The sequence below is a fragment of the Physeter macrocephalus genome, chromosome 17, assembly GCF_002837175.3.
Source record: "Physeter macrocephalus isolate SW-GA chromosome 17, ASM283717v5, whole genome shotgun sequence".
Lineage (NCBI taxonomy): Eukaryota > Metazoa > Chordata > Mammalia > Artiodactyla > Physeteridae > Physeter > Physeter macrocephalus.
In genome coordinates, this window is record NC_041230.1 from 20,233,791 (window position 1) to 20,253,147 (window position 19,357).

At 35.2% G+C, this 19,357-nt stretch overlaps 1 protein-coding gene across 1 annotated transcript in view; it reads right to left on the bottom strand.

Moving 5' to 3' along the window:
• The window catches only part of ITFG1 (integrin alpha FG-GAP repeat containing 1), a 267,640-nt gene that overhangs the window by 181,442 nt on the left and 66,841 nt on the right, over positions 1–19,357 (bottom strand). The window contains exons 7-8 of the mRNA XM_007109007.4: positions 15,715–15,776; positions 8,342–8,423 (exon numbers count right to left, since the gene is read on the bottom strand). Of these exons, the coding sequence (XP_007109069.1) occupies positions 8,342–8,423; positions 15,715–15,776 (144 nt within the window). The remainder of the gene's footprint in view (positions 1–8,341; positions 8,424–15,714; positions 15,777–19,357) is intronic.

Here is a 19,357-nt window from a genome sequence, read left to right on the forward strand (position 1 = left end):
AAGCCTCAGTAAATTTAAGAAAATTGAAATCATATCAAGCATCTTTTTTGACCACAACACTATGAGATTAGAAATCAATTACATGGCAAAAAACATAAAAATCACAAACACATGGAGGTTAAACAATATAAATAAATAAATAACCAATGGTTCACTAAAGAAATCAAAGAAGAAATAAAAAACAAACCTAGAGACAAATGACAAAAAAACCACAATGATCCAAAAGCTATGGAATGCAGCAAAAGCAGTTCTAATAGCGAAGTTTAAAGCAATATAATCTTGCCTCAAGAAACAAGAAAAATCTCAAATAAACAACCTAAGCTTACACCTAAAGCAACTAGAGAAAGGAGAACAAAACAAACCCAAAGTTAGTAGCTGGAAATAAACTATAAAAAAGACTGAACCAGGAAGAAATAGAAAATATAAACAGACCAATCAGAAGTACTGAAATTGAAACTGCAATTAAAAATCTTCTAACAAACAAAAGTCCATGACTAGATGGCTTCACAGATGAATTCTATCAAACATTTAGAGAAGAGTTAACACCTATCCTTCTCAAACTCTTCCAGAAAATTGCAGAGGAAGGAATACTCCCAAGCTCATTCTACGAATTCACCATCACCATGATACCAAAACCAGACAAAGATATAACAAAAAAAGAAAATTACAGACCAATATCACTGATGTACACAGACACAAATATCCTCAACAATATACTACCAAACAGAATCCAACAACATATTAAAAGGATCATACACCATGATCAAGTGGGATTTTATCCCAGGGATGCAAGGATTCTTCAATATACACAAATCAATCAATGTGATACAACATGTTAACAAATTAAACAATAAGAACCATATGATCATCTTAATAGATGATGAAAAAGCTTTTGACAAAATTCAACACCCATTTATGATAAAAACTCTCCAGAAAGTGGGCACAGAGGGAACCTACCTCAACATAATAAAGGCCATATATGACAAATCAACAGTAAACATCATTCTCAATGGTGAAAAACTGAAAGCATTTCCTCTAAGGTCAGGAAGAAGACAAGGATGTCCACTCTAACCACTATTATTCAACATAATTTTGGAAGTGCTAGCCACGGCAACCAGAGAAGAAAAAGAAATATAAGGAATACAAATTGGAAAAGAAGTAAAATTGTCACTGTTGGCAGATGACATGATACTATGCATAGAGAATCCTAAAGATGTTACCAGAAAACTGCTAGAGCTAATCAATGAATCTGGTAAAGCTGCAGAATATAAAATTAATACACAGAAATATGCTGCATTCCTAAAGACTAACAACAAAAGATCAGAAAGAGAAATTAAGGAAACAATCCCATTTACCATCACATTAAAAAGAATAAAGTACCTAGGAATAAACCTACCTAGGAGGCAAAAGACCTGTACTCAGAAAACTATAAGGTACCAATGAAAGAAATAAAAGATGACACAAACAGATGGAGATATATACTATGTTCTTGGATTGGAGGATTGAGTATTGTGAAAATGGCTGTATTACCCAAAACAATCTACAGATTCAATGCAATCCCTATCAAATTACCAATATCACTTTTCACAGAATTAGAATAAAAATTTTTACAATTTGTATGGAAACATAAAAGACACCAAACAGCCACAGTAATCTTGAGAAAGAAAAATGGAGCTGGAGGAATCCGGCTCCCCGACTTCAGATTATATACTACAAAGCTACAGTCATCAAAACAGTATGGTACTGGCACAAAACCAGACATATACATCAAAGGAACAGGACAGAAACCCCAGAAATAAACCCACACACCTATGGTCACCTAATCTATGACAAAAGAGGTAAGAATATACAATGGAGAAAAGACAGTTTCTTCAATAAGTGGTGTTGGGAAATCTGGACACCTACATGTACAAGAATGAAATAAGAATACTCCCTTACACCATACACAAAAATAAACTCAAAATGGATTAAAGACCTAAATGTAAGGCCAGACACTATGAAACTTTTAAAGGAAAACATAGGCAGAACACTCTTTGACATAAATCGCAGCAAGATCTCTATTGATCCACCTCCTAGAGTAATGAAAATAAAAACAAAAATTAAAAAATAGATCTCATTAAAAAAATAAAAAATGATCTAATTAAAAATTAAAACAAAAATAAAAAAATGGATCTAATTTCTTTTTCCACAGCAAAGGAAACCATAAACAAAACAAAAAGACAACCCTCAGAATGAGAGAAAATATTTGCAAACAAAGCATCCAAAAAGGGATTAATCTCCAAAATATACAAAAAGCTCGCACAGCTCAATATCAAAGAAACAAACAACCCAATCAAAAAATGGGCAGAAGATCTAAATAGACATTTCTCCAAAGAAGACATACAGATGGCCAAAAAGCACATGAAAAGATGGTCAACATCACTAATTATTAGAGGAATTCAAATAAAAACTACAGTGAAGTATCACCTCACACTGGTCAGAATGGCCATCATTAAAAAAGGGAACCCTCCTACAGTATTGGAGAAAAGGGAACCCTCCTACAGTGTTGGTGGGAATGTAAATTGGTACAGCCACTATGGAGAACAGTATGGAGGTTCCTTAAAAAACTAAAAATAGAGCCACCATATGACCCTGCAATCCTACTCCTGGTATATATCTGGAGAAAAACATGGTCCGAAAAGATACATGCACCCCAATGTTCATTGCCACACTGTTTACAATAGCCAAGACATGGAAGCAACCTAAATGTCCGTCGACAGAGGAATGGATAAAGAAGATGTGGTACATATATAAAATGGAATACTACTCAGCCATAAAAAGGAAGGAAATAATGCCATTTGTAGCAACATGGATGGACCTAGAGATTGTCATACTGAGTGCAGTAAGTCAGACACAGAAAGACAAATATCGCGTGGTATCACTTATATGTGTAATCTAAAAAAATAGTACAAATGAACTTATTTACGAAATAGAAGTAGAGTCACACATGTAGAAAACAAACTTATGGTTAGCAGGTAAGGGGGGAAGAGGATAAATTGGGAGATTGGGATTGACATATACACACTATTCTATACAAAATAGATAACTAATAAGAACCTACTGTACAGCACAAGGAACTGTACCCAATACTCTGTAATGGCCTATATGGGAAAAGAATCTAGAAAAAGAGTGGATATATGTATATGTAAAACTGATTGACTTTTCTGTATACCTGAATCTAACACAACATTGTAAATCAACTATACTCAAATAAAAATTACAAAAAAACAATAAAAGCGAATATGAACATTTAATTACCCATTAGCATTTAGGCTAAATATAAGTTTTAAATTTCCATACATGGCTCACATGATTTTCTTTTATTTCCAGATCAAAACTAACAAGAAACAATTTTAATTTGTCAAATTGTTACTGAATACACCCAACTGTAAAACAAGAGGAAGGAAAACTGCTGTTATTTTGAACTATTTCAGCTGTACCATGGTTAATTTGGAATTAAAATCTGAATTTTTATCAAGCAGCATAAAAACTTCATAAAATAACTTGATTGTGGGGTTTTTCTCCCTTTAAACGTCATTTATTATCTACTGTACTAGGCCATTGGTATACTCAGTTGAATAAGATTTGGTTTCAATCATAAATGATACTATTTATGGGGTTCAATATTTTCCGATATGTTAGTAACTTTCACGGATGACAAAGTTTTCTATTTTCATTAACTCCTTTATCACTTATAGGACTATTTAGGCCTGATTTACAATTCCCAGGTTTCACCAACATGCCAGTATTCTTTCTTCACTTGAAGAATAAAGTGTGATCTCTTTATGATGATCTGATACACAAGATTTCGATTTGGATATATAAATTTATGTATTTTATGAGATTTAAAATATGATGCAATCTATAGAAAATGCTGACATTCTGTTAAGGTTTGTGTTCCTCCTTCAGTTTTGTAGCTTTTTATTGATTTCTATTACATCTGGCATTGCATACAAAATTAATGTTTTCTCTAAGTGTGGTTGTATATAATTTTTTTTGATAGAAAAAATGTATCTTATTTTTCTTGACTTTTATATCCTATGTAGTTTAACAGATACTACCTTATTTGCTGAAATTCTAGACCTTGATATTCTAAGCCTACCTAGAAAAACACTCAACTTTAACATACAGTTTAAAAGGGTGATATAATAGGGTTAGACACAACATTTTTTCTAAAAGATGACTGCTTAAGTATTAGAGGGATTTATGGGTTGCAGATCTCCCAAGTGTCAGGCCAGGGCCCAGCTAATAACCAACAGCAGCTACTACTTATTAGCTGATTTCTAAGGCTCAGGAAATGCTAAAGAGCTCTGTAAATGACACCTTTTCGGCCACTAGTGCCCTGCTAAACTGTAAATCCAAAGGCCTTTTCGTGGTGATCCTTGTACATCACATTTTAATATCATCAATATTTTCTGACCACATTTTAGCACTCTTTTTTCTCCCTCCTTATCCCTGTCAAACTCTATTCATACTCTCCTTCTTGGAGGGCTCATTCAGTTCTTGATCTCTTAGCTCTTGGAGGACTTTCAAACTTGCTTTCGTTTTATTTCTAAACTTATGTTTCATAAATGTTCCAGCTTGTTGTCTTACTAGCATTATTAAAGTAATGACTCTAAAGTATCTTAATATCCAAACCAGCTTACTCTCCTGATTACCTATCTCTATGAAAAATGGTAGAGAAAAGAATGGTTCTTCTAGTTATTCAGAGGCAAGTTGTTGTTGTTTTTTTTAATCCTTCTATTGTCAAACCAACCAGTACATCTACTGATTCTTTCTTTGCAAAGTTTCTCCCAACTGTCCCTCCAATTACTGATGTAGTTAGCTCATGCTCACACCACCTCATGCCCGACCTGTCTCCTGACTGGTTTCTATCCTTAGAAGATCGAGTATTTCAAAACTGTTTAAATCTACCTTTTTTTTTTTTTTTTTTAAATTGGGGTATAGTTGCTTTACAATGTTGTGTTAGTTTCTGCTGTACGATGAAGTAAATCAGCTATATGTATACATATATCCCCTCCCTCTTGGACCTCCCTCCCACCACCCCCCATCCCATCCCATCTAGGTCACCACAGAGCACCAAGCTGAGATCCCTGCGCTATACAGCAGGTTCTCACTAGCTATCTGTTTTACACACGGCAGTGCACATATATCAATCCCAATCTCCCAATTCACCCCACCCCTGTGTCTACAGGTACATTCCCTACGTCTGTGTCTCTATTCCTACCCTGCAAATAGGTTCATCTGTACCATTTTTCTAGATTCCACCTACATGTGTTAATATTTTTTTTCTCTTTCTGACTTACTTCACTCTGTATGACAGACTCTGGTCCATCCACATCTCTACAAATGACCCAATTTCGTTCCTTTTTATGGCTGAGTAATATTCCATTGTATATATGTACCACATCTTCTGAAATCTACCTCTCTTTTGATATGAAAATCTCAGGCATCTCAGAGTTTCTAATAAACTTCCCCTGACTTCCTATTCCATGTCCCAGAAGCATTACCTTCTGCATATCCCATCAGACCAGAAGATTTTGTTTTACTTTCTGAAGTTAATTTAAAAAGGTACAGTTGGTCCTACATATCCATGGGTTCTGCATCCATTCAACCAACTGCAGAAACCACAGAAATGGAGGGCTGACTGTACCATGTAATTTTCTACAGTATAAGGGACTTGAATATCCTCGGATTTGGGTATCTGGCAGTAACTGGTGGGAACTGGTGATGGTGGGGTGGTCCTAGAACCAATCCCCCATGGATACCTAGGGACTACTACTGTATCTACAAAGCTGTAGGAGTTAAAGACTGTGTGGAAGTACATGACCTTCTCTGAAGGAGTTGTTCATGCAACTCAGAGGATAGGATAAATTATATATGAACTCAGAGGTACTATGACAAAAAAATCTAAACACTTTAAGTACATACTTTGGTTTCTTTCTTGCCATAGTTGACTATTATCCTTCTATATTTTACTTTTTCATTACTAAATTAATCCAACCACATAACAGAAAATTTGGAAAACAGGTAATAAGATAACCTATTTTCTGACTTTAACGCAACCATTATCATCATTTTGATATATTTTGCTCTAGTCTTATTTTTTTAAAATGATCATATTGTACAACATACTGTTCTGCTTTTTTCTCCTAACAGAATCTTCATAACTCCCATTTTTATTGGCTGTGTAACATTTCACAGATCTTTATTTAGGTGATTTCTGGGAAAGTATTTCTTTGTCTTATAAAGGGAATAAATAATGTTATCATAAGTCTGAATAATTATTTCCTTGTTTTATTTGCTAGAAGTTCCTGATTTGTTTGATTTCAAACCACCCTACCTCCCTTTCACTATACCAGCACAGCCTTCTTTTAGGTTTTTTTGATATCTTTAAAAAAATATTTTATGTTTTATTTATAAAAACTTCATCATAGGTAAAAAACTTCTGTTCCTAAACAACACAGGTGAGCTGGGAGCCATTTAAACATTCTTTTTTGGTACAGGATTCTTCCTGTGAGCTATATCACTTATTCATGCATGTGCTTCAAGCATGTGCTTTTTTTTAACCAAACAAATGGCGTATTTCTGATATCACTCTGACTTCCTGGCTGTCAGTCACTTCCCTTGCCTTGGTTCAAAAGGAGTGGGAGGGGTGGCGGATGGAGGGCAGGATGCAATTCACAGACATATTCAAATGTATAGGAAAATGCAATATTTTTATATATTAATATTCATAACCTTATTCAATGCCATCTGTTTGGACTCATAAGCAGTCTTGTTTTTTGATAATACCCAGCTAAAAACATATCAAGTTTTAAAAAGACAGTATGGGCTATTTATTTAAAATTTACTGATCCATTAAAAACGTTTACTGATATACTCACCTAAAGTTATTAAAATAGGGGAGAAATTGTTCTGTTTAATTGACTATATCCTATATTCTGCACATTGAAAAAATACAAACATGTAAATTAAATGTCTATGTTTATGGTTAGCACAATTAAAACAATCTTTAAGTAAAGCTACTAATAACTTTGTTACTAGCAAAGCACTTCATCATACAAAACACACAATCATAAAACAAATATCTTCAATTTGAAGGATCCTAACCAGGGGTTAAGGGAGGTCTGTGAGCCTCCTGAGAATTATATATTGCATATATACGTCTTTCCCTAGAGAGAGACTTGCAAAGGGATTTGTCATTAATCCAGCTAATCAAGTCCATAAGCAAATTAAAAGAAAAATTCATGTATCCTAACACTTGACTATTTACATTAAAGACTATAAATCAGGCCCCAGAAATTTGCTCAAAATCAAAGTAATATTCAATGTAATAAAACTAAAATACAGTACAACAGAGATTCAGGTTGAAATTTTCATCAAATAACACTATCAAACCTCCTGCTTTAGTTGCCATGGGACACGTCTCTATGACACTGAACAATGAGTTTAGTCAGCAGAGCAAAAAGCAGCAACAACAAGACCAAACAAGTCCAGTGAAAAGACTGAGATTATACAATAATTTCCTGTGCACTTACTCTGTGCCTGACACTGTGCTTTACTCACATTGTGTTATTCACAATGGCCTTGTGAGGTGGTTATAATCATCATCCTCATTTTACAAATGAAGAAACTGAGGCCTCTGGAGGTGGTAATATGTCACGTGCATTTTGAGGAACAGGCTGAGGTGTTTGTTGGTAGAATGAAGGAAAAGCAGGATAGGAGTGAACTTTGGACTCAGGTAGTGGTCATCTAGACCACTTTTCCATCTGACACCAAAATCCTTTTAATAATAACCCTGACAAATGATGAAAGAGCCATATATGCTTTGGAAGTTCTGAACTTGATTTATTGTGTAGAATCTTATGGAAAACAGAGATTCATAACAGATGCTACTCTTTGCAATTAAGATGTAAACAAAAATGTTTTTTAATATTCAAGTAGTTTGAAGAGATCAGGTTAATTTCTTCAATATTTTTGTTCTACAGTGTGGATATACATAAAAATGTCACGATAATTACTATTTGGTATTCTCTAGAAAAGCCTCAGTAGAAATCCTTGTTTTGCATGTTACTCCTGCAAACAGGAGTCCCTTAAATTCAAACTATAATTTAAACACATGTCATAAATTGCTCCTTATTGTATTAAAGAATTGACCACATGCCATGTATAATACTAGGACAGGCATCTTTTAAATCTGTAATAGCTCTGAAGACACTAAAGTTACTTTTAGATATGGGGAATTAATATGACTAGGTCAGAGAGATGGGGAGACTTTCAAAGACAAAAACAATCTTACCGAAGTCGGCAAATGCTGACTGTCCAACTACCATCATATTTTGAGGTTTTTCAAATACAGTACTGAGAGAGAAATTTCCATCCTGTAAAAGGCAGAAAGTTTTGGATTAGACCATCATAATCCATTCATCTGTCAAGTGTGAAACAAAGCATTTTAACTAAAGCAGAGAAATAAATAATTTAAGACTTTTGTTGTACTGCAAAAAATTATCCCAATTTTCTGTTCCAGTTTTCTCATAAAATGAAAGAAACTGCTGTGAGTTGAAGATGTGCATCTGAAGTGCTTTCCTTGCTGTCAATTCAGGTATGGTATGTTTTACTAAATCATCATAATTTCAGACAGAATGAGTGTCTTCTACTTTCAAATACCGTGGAAGGTTTGGGGAATATAAAGAAGCCCAAAATATAGTTCCTACCTTCAAAGAGCTTACAGTCCAGTTGGGAGATAAAATATAAGTCCGGAAAACAGAATTTCAGAAGGTAACATATAAGTGGTATAAGTAGGAAAGACACTATGTTTTACAGATTTCAAGGAAGAGATTCTGTTGGGGCTTAATTAGGAACAGATATTCAAATGAGATGAGAATTACATTCATCCTTAAATGGCACATTCATTACCAACCCAAGTTTATGTATCAATGAGAAAGGGAGCAAAGGAGTACAACAGCTGCCATGTACTAACCAGAGGTGGATAAGCTAAACAAAAAAGGAGAACCCATTAGAGATCATTTGTTTCAGTTACTCTTACCAAAATGGAATGTCTGGCTTACAAAAATAATATGCATTTCTTTAAATTATTGCCTTTCTTTTCTATAATTTTAGATTACTACACAAGAAAAAAAAACCCAAAACTCTGCATTTGGGATTTCAGCTCTCAGCTTTAGAGCTCTCTTCTTATCACTGATTTCTCTATTCACTATTCAATATACTGACCCTGATTCCTACATACTTTATATAGGATACCTATATATTTTAAAATATTAAACAATTTTAAAACATTTTTCTTCTTTGTTCCTCTAAGGATACTGCATCTCTGCAAGTTAGTTTCTTAAGAAATCATTTCTAACATTTACAGAGAAAGGCATTGCTACACTGAAAGCATGAAGACTAAATGCTTGAGGAACATGAATAAGTAAAATTTGCCATGTGACAGGCAGTTTTCCAACCATTTTAATACACCATCATCCACATGCAGAAACATGTTTCTCCTACCTACCATTATTAAAGTATCTGATATATTTTTGAACGATTTTTCTATGGAAATCTTATTTACTTGTCTTAAAACTTAGGATTCCCCTCTAGTCTTACTTAGTACCTGAAATTACACTAGAGATGCATCAAAACTGCCAAATTTCTGACTGAAGTGTCAAGTGAATTTGCATTCTAGAAAGATTACAGCCTCGGGTACAAAGTGCACATAAATATTCTTGAATGAATGGAAAAATCTCTCTTAAAATACATCAGCCTCCTCTAACATAAAGCTGAACATCAACCTATTAAATGACTCAAGTGAATGAATTACCCCAGTGAAGTTCTGTTAAAGTTAATAAAATATATTTAGAAATGTTTCCAGATACAGGCATACTTTAGAGATACTGCAGTCCAGAACACCACAATAAAGTGAGTATTGCAATAAAGCAAGTCACAGGAATATTCTGGTTTCCCAGTGCATATAAAAGTTATTTTTATACTATACTGTAGTCTATCAAGTGTGCAAAAGCATTATGCCTAAAAAAATGTACATACCTTAATTAAAAAATACTTTATTGCTGAAAAAAAGTGCTGTCATCCTAAGCCTTCAGCAAGTTGTAATCTTTTTGCAATAGTAACATCAAAGATCAATAATCACAGATCACCATAATAAATATAATACTACGGAAAAAGTTTGAAATATTGCCAGAATTACAAAAAGTGACACAGAAAACAAGAAGTGACCAAATACTGCTGGAAAAATGGTGCTGATATACTTGCTTGACACAGGGCCGCCACAAACCTTCAATTAAAAAAAAAAAAAAAAAAAAAAGCACTATCTGCGAAGTGTAATAAAGTGCAGCACAATAAAACAGGTATGCCTGTATAACTTCATGATGCATCTCCACCAAGAAACACTGAATACTCCCCAGGTGATAGCCTCCCATTTCTAAGATGCCACATTCACCATGAACCTCAGTATAAGAAGAACAAAGCCCTCTTCTAACTGTAAGAAAAAGAGAAGCATATATTCTTGCTATAGTGAGAGCATGCAGAATACATTATATATATGACATAATTGGGGGAAAAGATAACACTTTACTGAATTTATCTTTCCATCATTATCATTGCTTATTCTTTACTCCATTTGGCAGTACAAACCTATAGGGCTTAATTTCAGTGTCATGTACATATTTAGTATTTGATTAAAATGACTCAATAAACTTAATCATCACTGTTATTACTCTTATTAGATGACATATTTTAAAGTGATGCATGCCTACACTTATTTTCAAAGATGAAGCTGCTTTGTACCTATTTAATGTAGGAAAGACAAACGTGATCAATACTCTTTTAAACTGAGAGAGCAGAACAGTCTGGTAGAAAGGGAAGTAGACATGTAGTTAGATGACATGGTTCTAGTCCTCCTTTCATTGATAAGTTGTATCACTTTGGAACAGCCACTTACTGCTCTGGGTCTCCATTCTTCAACTGTTAGAAGGGGATAAATGTACTGTGTACTTGCAGGGTTCTAGAGAGGATCAATGGAATGAAACATTAGAAAGAGTTCTGCAAAATGTAAAGTTATCAGGCACTTTTAAGGTATTTTTATAATGTCAGTCCTGTGCTTCTGAGCTGCAAGTACTTTTTTCATGGGCTGCTATTTGAGACCACTCCACTCTGTCCCATTCATTACCATGCTGTTCTTACTTGCCTTCACTGTAGTCCTGCAATCCAAAACTGGGCCAACCCACTGCTACAATTATAACTATGTCTTTTACCTTTTCTTTCACCTACTTGGTTTCTGGAATGACTGTGCAATGACTTAAGGGTCCAAGTTTTAGAGACAGATTTCCTAGTTCAACTCCCAGCACCACTGTTTCCTAGCTTTGAGGTATGAACAAGTTAGTTTTAATGTAAGCATCTGTTTACTGATCTCTAAAATGAATTTTTACAAGGTTCTTGTGAGGATTAGTAAAATAATCCATATAAAGTGCTTATTAGCTCAGCATATGCACAAATATGTACATAGTTAACATTAAAATTGGTAGTAGGAACGCTAGTAGTAATACTATTATTTCTGCTACCCACCACTGAAGCAGCTAACACACTGCCATTGACAAGTGATTTGCCATTTTCTGCTTGAATTCCAGCCACAGGTGCTATGTTGTAACAAGTATCTTTACATGGAGGACCACCTATGCTTTGGCCTGCAGGTTTTAATATTTACTATTAAAACTGCCATATTTATAATGTTAAAAAATGATCAGGAAGCAACATAGGATGACTATCATGTGTCTACATCTTTATTCACATAAAGCAATGGCTCTTGACCGGAGGTGATTTTGTTTGCCAGAGGACACTGGGCAATACATGGAGAAATTTTCATTGTTACAGCTGAGAGGCGGCTTCTAGCATCTAAGTGAGTAGAGGTCAGGGTGGATACTGCTAAACATACAATGCACAGGACAGATCTCCACATTAAAGAATCATCTGGCCTATGGCCAGTAGGCACATGAAAAGATGCTCAACATCACTAATTATTAGAGAAATGCAAATCAAAACTACAATGAGGTACCACCTCACACTGGTCAGAATGGCCATCATTAAAAAGTCTACAAATAACAAATGCTGGAGAAGGTGTGGAGAAAAGGGAACCCTCTTGCACTGTTGGTGGGAATGTAAGTTGGTACAGCCATTATGGAAAACAGTATGGAGGTTCCTCAAAAAACTAAAAATAGAATTACCATATGATCTAGCAATCCCACTCCTGGGCATATACCTGGACAAAACTATAATTCAAAAAGATATATGCACCCCTATATTCATAGCACCACTATTCACAATAGCCAAAACACGGAAACAACCTAAATGTCCATCAATAGATGAATGGATACAGAAGATGTGGTACATATATACAATGGAATATTACTCAGCCATAAAAAAGAAATAATGCCATTTGCAGCAACATGGATGCAACTAGAGATTCTCATACTAAATGAAGTAGAGTCAAAAAGAGAAAGACAAATACCATGAGACAGCACTTATGTGTGGAATCTAAAACATGGCACAAATGAACCTATCTACAAAACAGAAACAGACTCTCAGACATAGAGATCAGACTTGTGGTTGCCAACCAGGAGTGGGGGAGGGAGAGGGATGGACTGGGGGAGTTTGAGGTTGGTAGATGCAAACTAGTACATTTAGAAGAGATAAACAATAAGGTCCTACTGTATAGCACAGGGAACTATATCCAATCTCCTGGGATAAACCATAATGGAAAAGAACATTAAAAAAATGTATATATATGTATACTGAGTCACTCTGCTGTACAGCTGAGATTGGCACAACATGGTAAATCAACTATACTTCAAACCCCCCCCACCGAAAAAACAAACAAAAAAACCAAAGAATCATCTGGCCTAAAATGGCAGTAAGTGTCAAGATTGAAAGTTTCTAAGGGTGGTGGGTGTTGTCCATGGGTCTGGCTTTGCCGTTCCTCTCTTTACTCTTTCCCTTCATGATACTTATCTATTCTCTTCCTTGAGTTCCAGTCCTACATTTCTAACCATTTCATTGATATGTCTCTTATCTAAAATAATTTTTTTTTCCTGCCCCAAATTAGATCTTCCTTTGTCTTTTCTGTTACCCTTGCATTAATGGTCATTCTCTCTTCTCATACCTATCCCCCTTCTTGTCTATTCCCAACATTCTGCTCCTTTAATCATCCACCTCTTTCCCAGGATATAGTAAATTCTACCTAAGTCATCCCCCCACCTCCAGATTTTCCATGCTAACCTATCTGATATGCAATAGCCAGACTAACTGCAATAATGAAAGCTCTTTTTATCTCATGCTCAGTCCTAAAACCTTTAGGACTTAAGCTTCTCAATAAATTTTTAAAAGATCAAATTACTTAGTTTAGGAGTCAAGGCCTTTGCTGATCTTGTCTAAACCAATTCTTCTAATCTCACCTTCCAGTAACTTTTCATATTCTGGCCCAAACCAGCCACTTTCTACTCTATGTCCTGTGTTTCCCATGCATGTCCTTGCCCTCTTCCTTTTTCTCACTTTCAACCACTAAAATCCTGCTCATCTGTACCAGCCATTTCAAATACCACATCTTCCTTGAAGCCTTCCCTGATGATCCTGGGTGGACCAAATGGAAGCAACTGCTCTGCCTTTTAACTCCTTGCAGCATGAGGTTTGTACCTCTCATCATACCAGTCAGAGTTGCCTACACTCACATCTTAGCCCTCCTCCTCATCTTCTGTCGACTTCTGATCTCCCAGAGCACCTATCATGGAGCCGTGCCCAAACTACCTAAAAAGATTTGTTGCAGCGCATATTCTTCTATTAGCTAATATGGTTTTATAGGGTTTGAGGGTTTTTTTTTTGTCAATTAGTGTGTTACTGTGAATTGTTTGCCCAACTTCTAATTAAAAATGATCCTCCCATTTTACAAAACCTACACTTTATCTGAACAAGTTAATTTTGAGTCTACATTCACCTTAATTTGTACTAATGACTTTTATATTATTGTTAACATGAGTACCTTATTGACCCAGCTGTTTTACCACAAGAAAAACCCTTAGTCTCTACTGTCAAATAGATAATTTATTAATTTTCTTTAAAGAAAACATGAAAGGGAAAAAAGAGCCCAATCAAAATCTAGTCTCTTCATGAAGATTTTTCTCCTATTGAGTTGCTTCACTTTATTACCTTTAAATCAGCCTAGGTTGAGAGGAAATAATATACTTAAAAGTAGTCTGTAGTTTTATATATATATATTATATTATTTGTAATGAGGCTTTTCTCCCCCTGATGGATACTAGTTCGTCAATCAAAATGACTGATTTTCTCATTTTCTGATACCTCAAGATTCACTTGAAGTATTGTTTTCAAGGCCACCTGAAAACGAGTATCCCCCACTAGTGGAAATTTTCATTTATGGTAATCATTAAAAATATAACTATTTCTATCATCAGAAAAACAAATACAACTACATTAAAAAATATAGTACATTAAACAAAGATAAATCTTTCTGGTTCAGATGTCTTTCTTTTTCCTTGCCTCATAAAAAAAAAAGAAAAAAGGGTCAAATTGCTTAGTTTGGAAGTAGTTAGTAGTATTTAAAAGCCCTAATCTTGTCTAAACAAAGCTCTTCCCCATCCTAGTTTCCTTCCATGAAGAAATCTGAGTCATGACTCTTCTATAAGAGATGGCTGATAATGAGTCTTCTTCCATGAGCCTGCACTTTACATTTTTTAAGATTTTTTTTTCACAAGTATTTTAACAAAAATCTATAAAATGTTATGGGTTTAATTTGGATTGAATAAAAGACAGTCTGGAGTAAATAGCTGGGAAACCAAGTGATCTCAAACTAAAATTTGGTGTCTATTGTGCACCAGGTATTTTACACACATTGTTGCATTTAATCTTCACAAACAGTCTGTGAAGCCGACATGACACTCTTATACCTGTTTTCTATATGAGGAAAGTGAGGTTTAATACTTGACCATTATTTGATGAATGTCACTCAGCTGGCCAAGTTGGCTTGTCCTCAAATCCTGTCCTCCATTATATACCTATAATTCAACTTTAAAAATCTGGGTAGTCTATTCTTCATTAATTAATATTTCATATAATGTACATCAAGCTAAAAATAAAGTAAAACCATGACATCAGTTTGGGAATATTCTACTTGCAATTAAAAAACTATATTGGAAAAGGTTCCTTAATCCTCGTCAACTTCCAGTAAATTTAGTATCTGTTGTTCTTATTTTTGTATGTAAGCCTGAAGGCAAGCAGGAAAAATTAGTCTTTTAAAAGGGGTTTTCTTCAACAAACCATCATGCTGACAACTTAAATGACAGTCATCTCTCTCAACAGCTGACAACCTAGCAGGGGCCCTGTTAACATGCGCATTAGGGAAGACTGATTGGTTTAATTGGCGGGTCATGCCTAAAAACCTGCAGAGGAATTGATGCTGAATGAATCATTTCTTTCAGCAATATTCAGCAGTTTGAATGCAGCAATGCAACCAAAAGCTCTTAAAGTTGTTCTATTTATTGTTGAAACCATCCGACCAAGTGATTACTTTCATTTTACTTTCTAAGATTGTGTGCTTTATTTTAACTGAAAGCCATCATTTAAAAATGCTTCAAAGAAAAGATTTCTTACCGAATTTTTCCATATCTCAAACTGGAAGGTACTAGAGGCAGACAATGTCGTGAGGAATAAATCTAGGAGGAAAATAAGAGAATTGTAAGTTCTGTTACTGATGTGTACATTTAAAAACAGGAAGAAATACAATACATAAAAGTAGTTTTAATACAGTTGTACTTAAATGTATTTTAAATTATATATATATATATACTTTTTTGTACATCAAATGATGTTTATTGATAGTTTACATGATCCAGATCTAAGCGGCATCAATGGTGGGTCATGTGACCCTCTTACAAGATCAGGGATGAATGCTATTGTTTTTTTTTTGGCTGCACCATGTGGCATGTGGGATCTTAGTTCCCTGACCAGGGATTGAACCTGTGCCCCCTGCAGTGAAAGTGTAGAGTCTTAATTAACCACTGGACCACCAGGGAAGTCCCTAAATTACATTTTAACAAGATTGAACCATCAAAGAAAAGAAAGCAGATGACCCTGTATTAGTACAATTAAGGAAAAAGTATTTAAAGGAAGCATTTAGTATTAGTCCTTCAAAAGCATTTTTTATTTTTAAGAACAATTATGTGTACTACTTTTTTCTCTTACACATTTTAATTCTAAGGTAGGCTATATTTTTTAAAAAGATATTCTAATCATAATCACATTTTGCTTTCTCATCCTAAAAGCAACACTTAACTATATATCCTAGTCAGGTTTCAGCATGATTTTAAATAACAGTATTACAGCATCCACAATCTTTGGCACTCATGTTAAGTGAACAATAAACTGTATTTCAAATTTTAATAGAATTGTCTTCATATATTTCAACTAAAAAAAGTTTTATTAAAAAGTGCAAGAATTTTGTAAAATTTTTTGAAAAACAGTAGGTTGACAGTCAAATCAAACAAACTATTAATCCAAAAGCTAGGTAATCTGCAAGTCTATTCTAGTAGCAGCATTTACTACGTTTGCATAATGGCAATTTTACTTAATAAACAGAAAAGTTTTAAAATGATGAGTTGACTCATAGGAATATTAAAATGACTTTACTCTTTTGAGCTTTAAAAAGATGAACATGGTATAAAGACCACAACTAGCTTTAAGAAAAGGGTTTTTTTTTAATCCCATTAAATGTGTTTAGAAAACTATCACTGATAATGTTAATGTTTTCAGTAAAGGCTTCATATTAATTTAATGAAGCTAATTTATGTAATAATTACAATAAGAAAGATTTTCATAGAATCCTCAGAAAACTAAGTAACCTGTTCACTTTTATTATTAGTTGAACTCAAAACTGACTAAGTGGAACAATTGTCTATGTCAATGTATCAAATATATCTGCATTTATTTTCACCACACTAAGGATGTTTTGCCTATGGATATAGAAATGTCTTTTACTAAGATAATTCCTTTAATCTGTCAAACATATACTCCCAATGAAGTGTTTATTTCCATACTCCTCTAGGAAAACTCCCAAACAATATCTGCGATTTATGTGATGATATACCTACAACCGATCTTCTCTCCTTCACCCATGTATCCTTCACACTACCATCAGCATGATTAAAAAACAAAAGTGCAAATTTGATCTCATTTCTTCTCTTCCAGGATATAGGAATAATCTCATCATCTGTCAGGTGAAAGCCTACCTACCTACATTTCCAGGCTCATTTTTTGCCACTGCCATGATGTTTGTTGATTCTATTTTCAAAGCTTCACTGGCTATTTATTAAGACTTTGAAAAACAGTCAAGTGACATGAGGGATTGGAAGTACCTTATAAAGCAGATTTTAAAAAAATTTCATTTCATCATTCAATTATATAAAGAGGTTATAGAAAAATAAATAATTCATTATGTGGAGAAATAAAAATGAAGACAATTAATTATTAACAATTCAATATGAAGAATCATGCCTCAGACTTTGAATGAAATGAGAATGAAACAACAGCTAGAAAAAAATTTTAGTCAACAAAGCAATAAAGTTCTTACCCTCCCAGTTGCATGGGCAACTGGGCCCATGCACTGCAACTATTGAGCATGTGAGCCACAACTAGAAAGCCTGCGTGCCACAACTACAGAGCCTGTGTGCTCTGGAGCCAGCGCATCACAACTACAGAGCCTGCTCACTCTGGAGCCTGTGCGTCGCAACTAGAGAGCCCACGTGCTGCAACTGAGCCCCTGCACCACAACTAGAGAGAGAAGCCCACGTGCCACAACGAACAGCCCATGCATCACAACGAAAGATCCCACGTGCTGCAACTAAGACCCGACACAGCCAAAAACAAATAAGTATTTTTTAAAAAGAGTAATTTACACAATAAAATGAAAGGAAATGTACTCAGTAAAACTAATGGATGCTGTGACATGCCACTGAGATCCCTCACGGAAATGAAGGACTTATTCCCTCAGCTTCTGGAAATGCTGCTGGCAGACAGCCCTAAGAAACCAGCCCTTTGGAGGACAGTTTTGGCTGAAGAGTACTACCTTGCCAAAGGCTGTGACCTTTTCTGTGCTAGCCTGCATTCAACAACTAGTCAGTTCAGAGGAATAAAGACTAGACCCCCTCACCACAACTCAGGACAACTCTGCAGGGCCATTCCACATTCAGAGGTCCCAAGGTCAGCTGAGGCTTCTACTGACACTGAATCATAGTCCAACTTTTCCCTTCTACTCACACTGACTAGAGCACTCCCTAAAACAAACTTCTTGTACAATAATCTCCACCCCAGAATTTTCTTTGCAGGGAACCCAATCTACAACAGTTAATACCAAAAGTGATCTGAGAAAGCAGACACTAAGATTTTGGAGTTGGATCACCTATCATGGTACTGGCAATAAAGATTCCTTCACCGGGGGTAAGCAGTGCACAGACAGCCACACTATCTTTTACTGATGCTGTCTTGGGTAGTATTCTGGTGGAAGGGAATGCACCACTGGGTGTGATACTTGAGGCTTTTTGAGAAATATGAGATAAACACTAACTATAAAGATAGCAGAGTTTGATGGCTATTGCTAAGCTCAACTGAGGAAACAAAGGAAAGACACAAAGGTTGAGCGTGATTAATGAGAAATTAAAAGCTAAGTGTGAAAGCCAGAGGGCCTCTTGGGGAGCAAAACAAGAGGTTCTCACCTCCAGTAGCAGGAGGGAAAGGAAAGCTGACGACTAAGACCAGGACTTAATGGTAAGAGTAGAAGAGCTTCCAAAAAGGTTAAATTCTCAACCTAAGCAGGTCTAGCCTAAGGTTAGAGCCCTAGATGGGAAAAAATGATATTTGACCCATGGGATAGGAGCATTTAGGTGATAACCTGAAAATCATGAATCCCCAGATTCACTTGAATGGATTTTCAGAGCCTGCAGGAGTGGACTGGTAATGGAGAAGTTCCCCCTAAAGGCTAGAGTTCTCTCTTACTGGAAGATGATGGAAAAGTTTCTAACCCCATTAGGCAACATTCTTCCCACTTCGTACAGTCTGTCCCACCTTCTCTGCTGCCACTAGGCCAAAAAGTGGGGTTAAGTTACAAGATACCCTAACCAGGAATGTGTGCACATTTGAGGGAGAAAGGGACTACAGCCTGAATTAAGTACAGGACCTAGCTAACATGTACTGGCAGGAGGCAGGAGAGTAAGCATGAGACTATATTCTGAGAGTACTTGAT